The 14,221-nt window shown below is 38.6% G+C and overlaps 1 protein-coding gene across 1 annotated transcript in view; it reads left to right on the top strand.

Moving 5' to 3' along the window:
* ENAH (ENAH actin regulator) overlaps positions 1-14,221 on the top strand; it is a 54,353-nt gene that overhangs the window by 28,122 nt on the left and 12,010 nt on the right. Inside the window, exons 4-9 of the mRNA XM_069484609.1 lie at positions 5,271-5,590; positions 7,491-7,601; positions 10,237-10,541; positions 11,475-11,620; positions 11,782-11,839; positions 12,654-12,702. Of these exons, the coding sequence (XP_069340710.1) occupies positions 5,271-5,590; positions 7,491-7,601; positions 10,237-10,541; positions 11,475-11,620; positions 11,782-11,839; positions 12,654-12,702 (989 nt within the window). The remainder of the gene's footprint in view (positions 1-5,270; positions 5,591-7,490; positions 7,602-10,236; positions 10,542-11,474; positions 11,621-11,781; positions 11,840-12,653; positions 12,703-14,221) is intronic.

The following is a 14,221-nucleotide window of genomic DNA, read 5'->3' as shown; positions in this document are numbered from 1 at the left end:
GAAAGTAGATTGTTTTGTCAGTTGTTTGAAAGTCACAACTTTCATTCTTAGTTAAGTTTTGGAATCACCATTAATAAGTGACCAGATACTTTTTAGGTTGGACACATGATGTTATAAAATTTCATACCTGCTTTTTTGTAAAAATCATACTCATAGTGTACTTAAAATATTTAAATACAATTAACAGCATACAAAATGTCTTTACAATTCCAGAAGTCTTATTTTTATGTTTATAATAATTATAAAGTAATCAGTTTTCATATGACTAATTTAACTAGAAAGTTGAAGTAGTGTTGGCTGGTTCTATAAGGCGTTGATCTTGAGAAATCGCCATAGGGTTTCTTAGCAGAATCCAAAATCATTCTCTGTGGGGACTGGGGAGAAGAGTGGAGGAGCTGTTACGGCTGTTCTTCAGACAGCGTGTGCGTTTGTTAATCAGCTTGGGTATGTTTACACTGCCCGCATGCTGACCGCAAGTTAGGTCTTTCCCAGGTTCTTCTTCCTGTGTTTGCTTTGGCCATTTTCAGTGTGTATTCTGGACTGCGGATGCCTCTGCTGCTCAGATATTTATAATACAGGATGTCCCAAAAGTCTCCATACAAAGGAACAATTTTATAAAATTTTGTAAGGAATATTTTGTAAATAAAGGTACATTTAGGCTGGGCATGGTGGCTCACGCCTGTAATCCTAGCACTGTGGCAGGCTGAGGTGGGAGGATCACTTGAGCGCTAGAGTTTGAGACCAGCCTGAACAAGAGCAAGATCCTGTCTCTACTAAAAATAGAAAACATCAGCTGGGCATAGTGGCACACGCCTGTAGTCCCAGCTACTCGGGAGTCTGAGGCAGGAGGATCGCTTGAGCCCAGGAGTTGGAGGTTGCTGTGAGCTATGATGACACCACTGCACGCTAGCCCAGGCAACAGAGTGAGACTCTGTCTCAAAAAAAGAAAAAAAACAAAACACAATGGGAAAGGACGTATAACACAGTCTAGTGTGATTGGTTCATAGTAGAAATTGTATTTCCAAAATTTATTTCATGTAGTTATTTATATAAAAATCATTTTTCTTTTCCTTGATTTCATTTTCAGAGGCACAATAAAATATCCTCAGGCCAACTTTTATTTCATAAGCTGAGTAAAATTGTCCTGTTAACTTTGGCTATTTAACTGGCTCTTTTCTACACTATTGCTGAAAAATTTAATGAAAAACATTATTAATTTGCATTATAAAATCACAATTAGGAGGACGTGGGTGAGGTGCCAACTGAAAATAGAGATTAAGTGAAAGTTGGCCAAGTCACTCTCTTTCCCTTGCTCGACTCCTAGACGCTGGCAGCGAGACCTGCAGAGCCCAGGAAAGAAACCATGAGATTCCTCTTTGGGAACATTGCCTTGGCCAAGAGAAAAGGCAGAGATGTTGACACTCTAGGTCTCTACCAGTGAAGCTCATTTACTTAAGCGCTTCTAATCAGCTTTAGTGCTACTTATAAATATGAATGGACAGCCAGGGATCATCAAACCTGTGAGAGCAACTTCTATAACATGGAGACCAAAACAAAGAATTGAAATTGGATGAAATAGATACAATGCAGGGAGCAGAAGAAAACCTAAAAATATACTATAATAGCTTCAGAGGACTGAAAGAATATATTTCATGAATGAAACAAAGATCGGTAGTTATCTTAAAAGAATCTTTCAGAGAACAAGAAAGTATGCTTGGAAAAAATTTTTATTAATAACTGCATTAAATTAAAAACCAGAAGATTTGAGAAATAAGGTTGAGGAAGTTACCCTGAAAATAGCGATAAAACATAGAGGTGGTATATGGGAAAGAAAGACAAGTAAGACCAGATTAGGAGGTCCAACATCCAAATAATGGGAGGGGGAGACTCGGAGAACAAAACTGTCAGTAAATTGAATCTGCAAATAAGTAACATAAAAAATTTTCCTGGAACTCAGTGACTTGATCTTTTAGATCAGAGGTCTGTAAACCTTCTCTGTAAAGGGCCGATAATAAATATGTTAGTCTCTGTGGGCCGTGAGGTGTCTACGCCGTTTGCATAGCTCTTCCTTTGTAGGTTGCAGTAGACGACATGTGAATGAATTGGTGTGGCCAGATTTGGCCCCAGGGCTGTAGTTTGCCAGTTTCTGGTCTAGATTGAAAAAGCTCACCAAGTGCCCAGCCCAGTGAGTGGGGAAAAGAAGACGACCCACCACCAAGGCGTATCACTGTGGAATTTTAAAATACTACATTAGAATAAAGAGAGGATTTGAAAGCTTTGGGGGGGGGGGTGGGGAGTTGGGGAGCTTCAAAATCCAGAGAGAAATTCTTTCCAATCTGAAAACTTCCTCTTCTGTACAACTTCCTAGGAAGCTCTTGAAAGATGTGTTCTGTTTCAAAGAATGATGAAACCGTGAGAGGATCCAGGAAGCAAGGAGTCCAGTTTAGGAAAGAAACAAGGCAGTCCCCAGGGTGGCCAGGGTGAAGGCAGAACCTTAGGTGAGGCAGCCCCTGACTGAGGCAGCCCCTGACTGTAGCCCGGACGGCCAAGGGCCCCTGACCGGGTGTTTCTCGGGGAGAAACGCAAAACAAGCAAACCGCAAACCTGATCACTTGCTGTGTTTGACCAGTCAGAGGGTTTACAGTTCCAGTGGAGAGTTTGGGGCAAAACAGGGGTAGGTATATAGAAAAAGAATCAAATTTTAAAAAGTGCTAATTTTTAGCACCAGAGTAAGAAAGAAATTGTTCTGAAAAGTGAATGTGATCAGTAGTGAATTTATATGATAAGCAAATATTGAGGTGTCCAAAGTGGTGTTATGATTTCATTGGGAGAATGGAGAAGAAAAGGTTTTAGGGGTGTCAGGGATGTAGGAATTGAACCATTTGTATAGTAAGAAGCTAGTACATAACATCTAACTCTGAAAAATCAAAAAGTAATAGTTGCAAACAAATTACCATATTCAGAAACGAGATAGAATATTGAAAGTAGTCGCTTCTGGGGACAAAATCATAAGTGGTAAGGGTCGGTAAGAGGATTACTGTTTTGTTACGAGCCTTCTAATACTATTTGGCTTTTTAAGTTATATATTTTATAAGTTTAATTTTATTTTTAAACAGTGTAAAGTTGAGTTGATGAAACAAATGTTTGCTTTAGATGTTAAATGTTATTAGTCCAGTACTTTCAATATGATGATAGTATAGTTTTCTCTTCATATGTGTATCATTTATTAAATCAATTTTTGGTGCCTTAGTACTCATAGTATTAGTATTTGGCTTCCTTGGGTTTGATGAAAAAAATCTATTCTAAGAAATGTGAGTCAGTCCTATGTTAGTCTCAATGTAGAACTTAGTTATTGTCTATAAATAGTTTACAAATCACCACTACTACCTGAAAGTTATAAAAGGGGAATAACAGGCCCAGCATGTAACCGAGGAGTTGGAGCCATGAAAGTTTATAGCCCTCCGGTTTCCCTTCAGAGGCACGATGGCCCCAGAGTCAACCGCCTTCTGTTGTAAGTACTGGGTCTTGTCTCAGGAGCTTTGTAGTGTTAAAACTTAAATATCTTGTTAGATTTTCTCTGCTTTTCATTTGTTTACTAATGGAATAGCGAAATGCTCATGTTAGACAATCAAAGCATTGTGTATGTAGTTTTAGTTTCTGACAGATGTCAATAGCATCAGTGTTAGTAAATGTTATGAACTCGGAACATTTCTCCTGGTTTGCTCTCCTACTTCATTATGTCAAAATTGAGATCACTCTTTTTACCTGACACTATTCATTGTAGGTAAGGCTGGATGAAATGTACTTTGAAATTTTGTTATTTATATTGTACTTGCTTCAAAAAATAAGTCTTTGAGTCAACAATAAACGAAATACATGTTTGAACAGATATAAAAAAGCTATTAATTTCATTGTGGGGCAGTGCTTTATGTATGTATTTACATTTGGGGCTAGCTGTTTTGGAGAGAGGTAGATTTTTTGGTGGTACGAGGAACTGTGTCTGATACTGTTTTTTAAATGCTTTAGTGGCTGTAATATTGGTCATTTGTGCTGTAATTGTTTCTGAAAAACATTACATTGTTTTCTCAGAAACTTACAAATTACTGTAGAGTGCATATCCTAACTTAAAAGAAAAATTAGTCTGTCAGACAAAAAGCCTACTCGACTTCTCTCACAAAAACACACAGCCTCGCTTTGGATATGTCACCATACTTAACAATGACTGCAAGAGAAAAACAGAAAAAAACCTACAGTAGTGCTTATTAGGAGCGGTTAAAAATTTTTCTTTTGTTTTGAAGTCAGCTTAGGAAACATGAGGGGAGAGGTTTTTGGAAGGAACTTACTCGTGTGTTGGTACTACTGGGAGGAACAAAGGCTCGCATCCGTGTTCCCTCATTTAGCTTCGCTTCTCGTCAGAACCCAGGCGGTTCATCAGCCAGTCCAGGAAAGGTCCCATTTTGAAATGTCCAGATGTTATTACAGCTCACATTTATTGAATGTTCTTATGCTCCAGGTGCTTTTCAAACAGCTTTTAAGGTATTACCTCAATCTGCCCCACAAATGCTACGAAATATATATGTGTAAGATAAAGACAACTTTTGCTAAAGGGGGGGAGGTTAATTGACACAACTTTTCCTAAAGACAGTTTGGAACTATGTATCAAAAATCTTAAACTGGGCATTGTGGCTCACACCTGTAATCCCAGCACTTTGGGGAGGCTGGTACAGGAGGATCACTTGAAGCCATGAGTTTGAGACCAGTTTATTTCTTCTTATTTAACTGTCTTTTTCTCATTCAGCAAACATTTACTGCGCTGTGGCCAGCCATTGTATTTTCTGAAGTGGTAATGTGTCATCTGTACGGTTAAAACTTGGTAGTATATTTTATGAGGGAAATTACAGTTTTACAAATTTTTTATTAAATGATTAACATAATGACTCTCAGTCATTAAAGTGATATGTTTAGTTATTTGGAAAATTAATTTATTTGCAACACTTTATTCGTGAGAAGTACATAATAAAATGAGGCCTTACTGTAATGTGCTAAAGCATTTAGCCGACACGATGCTGGTCGGAGGAATTATTTCCGCGTGTATGAAACATACAGCATCTCTAAGGTAGCCTTTACTCACCTGGGAAGAGAGATGTTGATTGTGTGCTCAACATTGCTTTTATCTGAATCAGAAATAAAGTTCACATACGTTTGTTGTGAAAACAATGGCTTTTTCATGATGAGTGCATGCTTTTGATTTTTTTTTAATTTTATTTCAGACAACTACAAGAACAGCAACGACAGAAGGAGCTGGAGCGGGAAAGAATGGAGAGAGAAAGAATGGAAAGGGAAAGGTTGGAGAGAGAGAGGTTAGAAAGGGAAAGGCTGGAGCGAGAGCGCCTGGAGCAGGAGCAGCTGGAGAGAGAGAGACAAGAACGGGAGCGGGAGCGGCAGGAGCGCCTGGAGCGGGAGAGGCAAGAAAGACAAGAACGGGAGAGGCTGGAGAGATTGGAGCGGGAGAGGCTGGAGAGGGAGCGACAAGAACAGTTAGAAAGGGAGCAGTTGGAGTGGGAGAGAGAGCGCAGGATATCAAGTGCTGGTAAGAACTTTACAGACTGTTCTGTTTTTGTGTCTGAGCTTGGTTGGATGATATTTTGTGCAGTTGTGTATTAAACTGGTTCACATTTGAGATGCTTGGGATTAAGCAGTACAATTCGAAATTACGAAAAATACACAGCAGCTGCTACTTTAACGTTTTCTTTTCATTTCTCTCTGTATTGCTTTTGTTGCTTGGAGACTTAGAGAAAGCTCTTGGAAATTTTTATTCTGGCATTTTAATTCTTCTAACTCCCTATAAATTGGCCATAAAGTGTAAGTGTGTTTTTAAGGGAGATTTTTTATAGTGGATGAACTTGGAATGTATTTCCCTTAGGAGCCCACTCAAATTGTCTCAGATTTCTTTAGTATTAGAGTACCGTTCAGCAAGAAATTTGCTGAAAATTTTTGAAGGAGGAATTAAAATGATAGGTAAAAAAATATTATCTCTAAAACTATTTAAATCTATTTTCTGGTGTTGTGAAAAATTAAAAATTACTAAATTTGATGGAATTCATTGAAAAACATAAGAATTAAGATATGGGTGGAAGTTTGGGATATTTTACCATTAAAATTAACATTCATTATAGGATTTATTTTTATTCCTTATGGCTTATATCAAAAGTTTCAGTGTGGGTTGATTAAATATTGGTTGGTTGGTTTATTTAATTTATTTGTTTTTACCTACCTAATTATTTTCTGGAGTTATAGCCAACAAAACAAAACTTTTTCATAAATAAGCACTGAATGAATAGGATATTCTTTACCCTTTGTAGTAAATGTCTTACCAGTTTTACTAGTTTTGCTATTTGTTGTTTTTTAAAGAAAACTAAATTTATTCTTCTGTTTATGGTCCTAGTCATGTAATTTTAATGTCCTTTTAGTGGACTAAATAATAAAAATTAAGACTACTGCTAGCCTTTTCTAGTAGTAGGATATCCTTTCCTAGTAAAGGATAAATTGATCGATTTAATTAATTAATCCACTCGTTAGATAAAAAGAAAACTTATTTCATCTGCTTCTGGACCTCAAAATGTATTTACGAGTTAAAGTATTCCTGGGTGAAAGTGGTTATTTGCACATGTGCTAATGCTGTGGGACTAACTGTAGTCTACATTGATACATTTTGTCTGAATGCTGGTTTTGTGGCTTCACTAGCTCCCTTTTTCTCTCTCCTTTTTTATCCTGTCTTTTGCTGCTGCTTTCCACCTTCTGTCCAGCTCCATCTTCAGACAGCTCCCTGTATAGCGCTCCACTTCCTGAGTATTCCAGTTGCCAGCCTCCTTCAGCACCTCCTCCATCATACGCTAAAGTCATCTCAGCTCCAGTGTCAGATGCCACTCCTGATTATGCTGTAGTGACTGCTTTGCCACCTACTTCCACACCCCCTACACCACCACTGCGACACTCAGCGACACGTTTTGCAACATCTTTAGGTTCAGCCTTCCACCCTGTTCTTCCCCATTATGCTACAGCTCCTCGTCCTCTGAACAAAAACTCTCGACCTTCTTCTCCTGTGAACACACCCTGTTCTCAGCCTCCAGCTACGAAGCCCTGTGCCTGGTCTACTTCCAATTTTTCGCCCCTCCCTCCATCTCCTCCAATAATGATTAGCAGCCCCCCAGGCAAAGCTACTGGTCCAAGGCCTGTCCTCCCTGTTTGTGTTTCTTCTCCTGTGCCCCAAATGCCTCCATCACCGACAGCACCCAATGGGCTGCTGGACTCTGTAACATATCCAGTGTCTCCACCGCCTACCTCAGGGCCAGCAGCTCTTCCGCCGCCGCCTCCACTGCCTTCCCTCGCATCACTCTCACACTGTGGATCTCAAGCTTCTCCTCCTCCAAGCACCCCTGTTGCCTCAACTCCCTCATCCAAGCCTAGTGTTCTCCCTTCTCCCTCTGCAGCTGCCCCTGCCTCTGTTGAGACTCCTCTAAACTCTGTGCTGGGAGACTCTTCTGCTTCTGAGCCAGGCTTGCAGGCAGCCTCTCAGCCGGCCGAGACTCCAGCCCAACAGGGTAAGGCTTTTGTTATTGCTACTAACAGCTAATCCCTCGAAAATACTGTGTCACAGCAACTTTAATTGCCTGGAAGAATGGGTAGGATGGTTTTGATAGTTGAATGTCTATAGGCAGTAGTGCCATGTATTTTTTAAATTTTTTTAAATTAAAGTAGAAAGTAAAGTTGGTTTTTCCTGTTGGATTAATTGCATTTGGAGGATCAAAATGAAGAATTTCCATATTGAGCTGGGTTTTGGTATCTTCTGCATTATCATTATTAAATGTGTTTAATGGCCTCCATAACACATTTCTTTCAATAGGAAAACTTTACGTGACCCGTTTGATCTATCATATAATAAATATATGATCTAAATAGTATTTCTTTAGTTTCTGGGAGACTTAGAGATATATTTTGTGCCCAACTTTGGTCGTTAAATACATCATCCTAAGGCCAAGATATGGTGGCTCACGCCTGTAATCCCAGCACTTTGGGAGGCCAACGCACGAGGATCGCTTGAGTCCAGGAGTTTGAGACCAGCCTAGGCAACATAGAAAGATCTTGTCTCTTAAAATAAAAAATTCTGCCAGACTTGGTGGCATGTATCTGTAGTCCTAGCTACTTGGGAGGCTGGGGCAGGAAGATCACTTGAGCCCAGCAGTTCAAGGTTGCGGCGAACTATGATTGCATCACTGCACTCCAGCCTGGGTGACAGAGCAAGACCCTTCCTTTAAAAAAAAAAAAAAAAAAGACCCAGTGCTGTGGCTCACACTTACAATCCTAGCACTCTGGGAGGCCAAGGCAGGAGGATTGCTTGAGGTTTGGAGTTTGAGACCAGCCTGAGCAAGAGCCAAGACCTTCTCTCTACCAAAAATAGAAAAAATTAGCCAAGTGTGGTGGCATGTGCCTGTGGTCCCAGCTGCTAGGGAGGGTAAGGCAAGAGGATTGCTTCAGCCTAGGAGTTTGAGTTTGCAGTGAGCTAAGATGATGCCACTATACTCTACCCAGGGCAACAGAGCAAGACTCTGCCTCCAAAAAAAAAAAAAAAAGATACATCATCCTAGAATTTCCTGTGAAACAGTTCTGATTTCTGATCTTGGGCCTTTATATATTGGGCTTCCCATTTTGGAGTTTCAGGACAGGTGCTACCTTAACACTCTGGAGCATTCTGACTTTGTAGGAGGGTAGAGAGGACGACGGGCTTGGTATATGTCCTAAAGGGTTTCAGGGTCCAAAATTGCAAGAAGCAGTGGGCTGAAGGGATAATTGAGAGAACAGCATCCTCTACAGTGAGTCCCTCCTCCCCCACACACCTTGCTGTTATGGTAACCGGGAAGGAAGGATGTAATCTCTAAGTGGATTATTTGTAAATTCAGGAGGACCTTGTTCTGTGCACAAATAAGAAGATGCTTAGCAACCCTTGTATTTAAAAATGTGATTTAGGGAAGATTGCAGAAAGGAAGCTGAAAACAAATTTGTACTTAAACAGTGTTATTGTCTGGGTTTAAACCTCCTCTTTTAAAAAAAAAAAAATTTAGTTCCCAAGATTCATAAGGCTTGTTGTTGCTTGTGTCTATTTTTTTATTGTTTAACTTGCTTAAAAGTTGAGTCAAAATTCTAGTATGTGCAATTTAGTATCACTAAGTTAATACTGGACCGGAAAGGCACAGCCAGCCTGGCAGGTTGAATGACCTGCCTGCTGTATACTCAGCTCTCACGGCCGCAGAAGGTGGACAGTCTGTTGCTCTGTACGCTTCTTTGAACAATTTGTTTTCTGCTTGCGCAACTGCTCAAGCTGAAAAAGTTAGCAATTACCACCCAGTGCGATTATAGCGTTTTATTTATCCTAAAACACCCCTTTTAAGCCTTCATGAAGGGAATACCTACTATTTCAGTATTCTGTTATTAAATAAATTCGTGTTCGCTCCCTTTGTAATTTTTTACTCCCTTTGTGATTTAAACATTTCTCTTCCTACCTCCAATCCTGTAGGATAAAACAACTCTGTGAACTTAAGTTTTGTGTTATTTAATTATTTCTGAGAGTTATTTTGAGGTTTTACTTTATACTAGTAAATTCCTTTACTTTAGTGATTCTCAACCCTGGCTACACATTGCATTTAAATGTGTAATATTATTAAAATACTGAAGCCTGGGACTCACCCCTCTTTCATGTCCATAGACAGCCACTTTGTCTATGAACAACTAAATATATGTCTTCATTATCGTAGAATTTACTATCTCAACACTTAAGGTTTACACGGATTATTTTGGTCAGTTATTTCAAATGGTACTAACTGTCATTGTATGTACTAGTTTTTTTTTTTTTTTTTTTTTCAGGGATGCTTACCTCTTTCCCAAATTCTATAAGAATTTATTTTATTTACCAAATCCCCATGAAAACAATTAGATGATCTATTGCATAGTTCTGCTACTAAAGCTCTAACATAACATAGTTATATGTACTTTGCCTTTTTGTTTTAGTGTCTGTTTAAAACTGATTCAGACTTTAAACATTATGATAAATTGGACTCATTAATAAGTGATAAATGTTTGAGTCAATTTAATTTAGCTTGGCCTTCTACGTATCTTTCCACTTTAAAATAGTATCACTCAGCTCTATTGTTGGTGTTCTTACTTAACGTTTCTTTCTCTCAGGCATTGTCTTGGGACCACCTGCACCTCCACCCCCTCCACCGCTCCCACCGGGTCCTGCCCAGGCTCCGGTAGCACTGCCCCCTCCCCCAGGACCCCCTCCCCCTCCTCCCCTTCCATCCTCTGGTCCTCCACCACCACCTCCTCCCCCTCCTCTTCCTAATCAAGTACCCCCTCCTCCTCCACCGCCTCCTGCCCCTCCCCTCCCTGCATCTGGATTTTTTTCGGGATCCATGTCGGAAGACAATCGCCCTTTAACTGGACTTGCAGCTGCAATTGCTGGAGCAAAACTTAGGAAAGTGTCACGGGTAAATATATTTCTAAATTATTGTATTTTTAAAATATATGTCTTATTCTAAATATCTGAAATATTGACTGTGTTGGATTCTAATTTTATGAATTCTATGTTATCAGCATCATTGATTTCAAATATTGAAATAATTTAAATTTTCAGAAAAGTTGCATGAATATTATAAAGAATTTCTATAAACCCATCATCTGGAATCAACAGTTAACATTTTACTAGTATTTGCTTTATTGTTCCTTATCTGTTTATGTTCTTTTCAATATATACACTTTTTGTCTGAATGATTTGGGAGGAAGTCAGAGACATCATGCTCAAAATACTTCAGTGTGTATTTTGTAAGAACAAGGGCATTCACCTGCAGGACCATAGTATAATTATCAAAATCAGGAAGTTTAACATTGATAGAATACTGTAATCTATAAATAGTCATACATTCAAATTTCATCTACAGTCCAGTAATGTCTTTCACGACAATTTTTTCTAGTTCATCTGTTGCACTTAGTTGTAATGTCTCTGTAATTTAATGTGTGACAATGCTTCAGTCTTTCTTTAAATAATATTGATATTTTTGAAGACTGTAAGATAGTTATTTTGTAGACTGCCCTTCAGTTTAGCTTATCTGATGTGTCCTCAGGGTTAGATGCAAGTTATGCATTTTTTGGCTGTCATACCACCAAAGTAAAGTTGTGTCCTCATTGGACAGAGGAGGAGATGTGTCATATTGTTTCATCCCGTCACCGGTGGTGTTAATTTTGATAAACTCTCACTGATTTAGAAAGTCAATGCTATTACTCTATTGGTTCTTAAGAAGGTTTTAAAAATTAGGTATTTTTTAAAATTACTGCTGATGTATCCTTCTGCTTTGAATGTACTATAGTAACAAACATTTGGTTGTCTAACATAGGAGTTTTAATGTGTGCATATTCTCATTAAGCTGGAGGATGCCTCTCTCCCAAGTGGAGGGGGTGCCGTCGGTGTGAACTCGGCCTCATCCAAAGCAGATGCGGGTCGTGGAAACGGCCCCCTTCCTCTGGGGGGTGGTGGCCTAATGGAAGAAATGAGCGCCCTGCTGGCCAGGAGGTGAGAAGTTTCTTTATGGTGCACATGTCCAGATTGAGAAGATTTTGTGAAGTTTATTCCAGATAGAACAACTAGATGCAATTCTTCCCTCTTAGAGAAGGAGTAGTTTTTATACCAAGAGTTAGATGATATTTTTACAAACCGATTTGCTTTCTTTGTAGGAGAAGAATTGCTGAAAAGGGATCAACAATAGAAACAGAACAAAAAGAGGACAAAAGTGTAAGTGGATACAGACAGTCTCCTGCACCTTACGTGAAATTCAGGCGTAGCTCATTCGCGACATGGTGTCACAAGATTATTCAATTTGAACTATTTTCTTATTTTTTTTTAACTATTCACATGTTAAAAGTATCTTGTTTTGAATGTTATTTATAAATTTTAATGGCATTCTTAATGTAACGAATTGAGTGTGCAGAATTGTAGGAAAATCACTGATGTTCAAACCTGCAGTTTAATTCTGTTCCTAAGCCTACCTTTCTTTAAATGAGCGAAAGACCCTTTACTCGTTTTTTTCATTTCTTAGCATCTCAGTTTCCTTCCATTAATGTAAAATGAAGGAATTAGACTAAATGAATAGTTTTCATACATTTCCTCTAGGAGCTCTGTGGTTATTGGCAATACCCCTTAAGAATGTAACATTCATCCCCCCGCCCCAGTTCAGCTGGGCAAACCCTGCTTTATCTGCTGTTGGTGTTTAACAAATAACGGAATTGTTTCCCCGGCAACATCTGGCCTTCCTTGATGCCATTCCTCTGTCCCTGTCTTACCTCTGGCTTGGTGGCATTGGCTAGTGCAAGTTCCCGTTGAGGTGGAACACGTGAGGAAAGGAGCTGTGGGAAGGCTGAGGCGGGAAATGTTAGGGCGGTAAGAGAAAGAAAGAGTCTAGGCCAAATGGAAGGGAGAAGAGACGGAGGAAGGAAAAAGTGGGGAGTGGCAGAAAGAATGTTGGAAGTGGAAGAACAAAGCGCTGAATGTATACAGCAACAGGTTTCTGATAGATGTGATGTTAACATAAATGTTTCTGTGTATTTAGGAAGATTCAGAGCCTGTAACTTCTAAGGCCTCTTCAATAAGTACACCTGGTAAGTTCAAGAGAAATATTTTAACCTGTATAAACTTTCTCTAAATAGTAATACTCCCCAATTAAAAATCCCCCCTCACCCATGTTTGGACCAAGTGACTGATGAATCATTAAAATGCTAAAGTTATTTGTTCACAATTGAAAGCATTGATTTATGTGTATTGTTAATAATTTGAGGTTATTCACTAAAACAAGAAAAATACATTATTAGGCCAGGCATGGTGGCTCACGCCTGTAATTCCAGTACTTTGCCAGGCCAAGGCAGGGGATCATTTAAGGCCAGGAGTTCAAGACCAGCCTGGGCAACATAGCAAGATCCCATCTCTACAAAAAATAAAAAATTATCTGGGCATGATGGCATGTGCCTGTAGGCCTGGCTACTTGAAAGGCTGAGACAGGAGGATTGCTTTAGCCCAGGTGTTTGAGGTTATAGTGAGCTATAATTATACCACTGTACTCCAGCCTGAGTAACAGAGTGAGACCCTGTCTCTAAAATGAATGAGTGAAGGAATGGAAAGTATTTTTAATAGTTCATTCTTAAGGGTAAAAATTAAGTGAGCATGTTAGCTAGCACTGTTTATTTCAGAACATTCTCAAGTTGACAAGATTGTCATTTTAACCATTCATTTGGGTGATACTGATAATCAAGGAAATAAATCTTCTAACTGTAAGCTAAAAAATTCTCCTTAAAACTTTTGGGAATTGTTTCTGAATTCAGTGAAATTTCTGGCATTGAGAACTCTTGGGCATAGAATTTGTTACTTATATAAAGTATGTTTCACTGTAGGTACTTAATGAGTACTATATCCAAGATGAGAATATGAGATCATTACACATTCACATGTCATTTCTTCATTTGGACTAAAGACTAAGGGCTGAACTATTTTTTACCTCCTTATCTATTTTGGAATGAAGTAACATAAATAAATTTGATGAATTAGTATCTGAAAATGGTCCATAGGAAACCATTATAGAGAAGTGTTAATATTAATTCCTACATATTTTGATTTAGAGACTACCAGCTGTATCTAGTATTCTTTAAAAAAAAAAAACAAAAAAACTTCCGTTTTTGTTTTTGTGATTGTAAGTTATTCCCCCCTCAAAAAAATTCCTCATTCTTATTATTGAATAGTGACTACTCAGTAGTCTGACTGCTATATTATAATTAACATTATGACTTTGTGAACTGTTTTCCTTCAGCCTACCTTGTTTTTCCTCTGAATAAGGACTTCATTTTATGTTATCTTCATGAAAAATTCACTTGTTTTGTGACCCAGTTATTTTACCTTTATCCTCCTTCTTATAAGCCAAAATTAATTATATATGCTGTCATTAGGACCATAAATATTTTAAAACTGGACCATACTTTGGGGTCATAGAACCTTTAGACTATTCTAAGAGCTATAGATCTTCTCTCTGCAGGGAAGAATCATATTTTTATACAGATTTGTCCATAATTTTAAGATGTTTATGAATTCCCTGAAGTTAATGCCTTATCTAATATACGTCCCCTTATTTAA

Source organism: Eulemur rufifrons, chromosome 11 (assembly GCF_041146395.1).
Source record: "Eulemur rufifrons isolate Redbay chromosome 11, OSU_ERuf_1, whole genome shotgun sequence".
NCBI lineage: Eukaryota > Metazoa > Chordata > Mammalia > Primates > Lemuridae > Eulemur > Eulemur rufifrons.
Note: the sequence above shows the minus strand (reverse complement) of the source record. Positions and strands in the feature narration are given on the sequence as shown.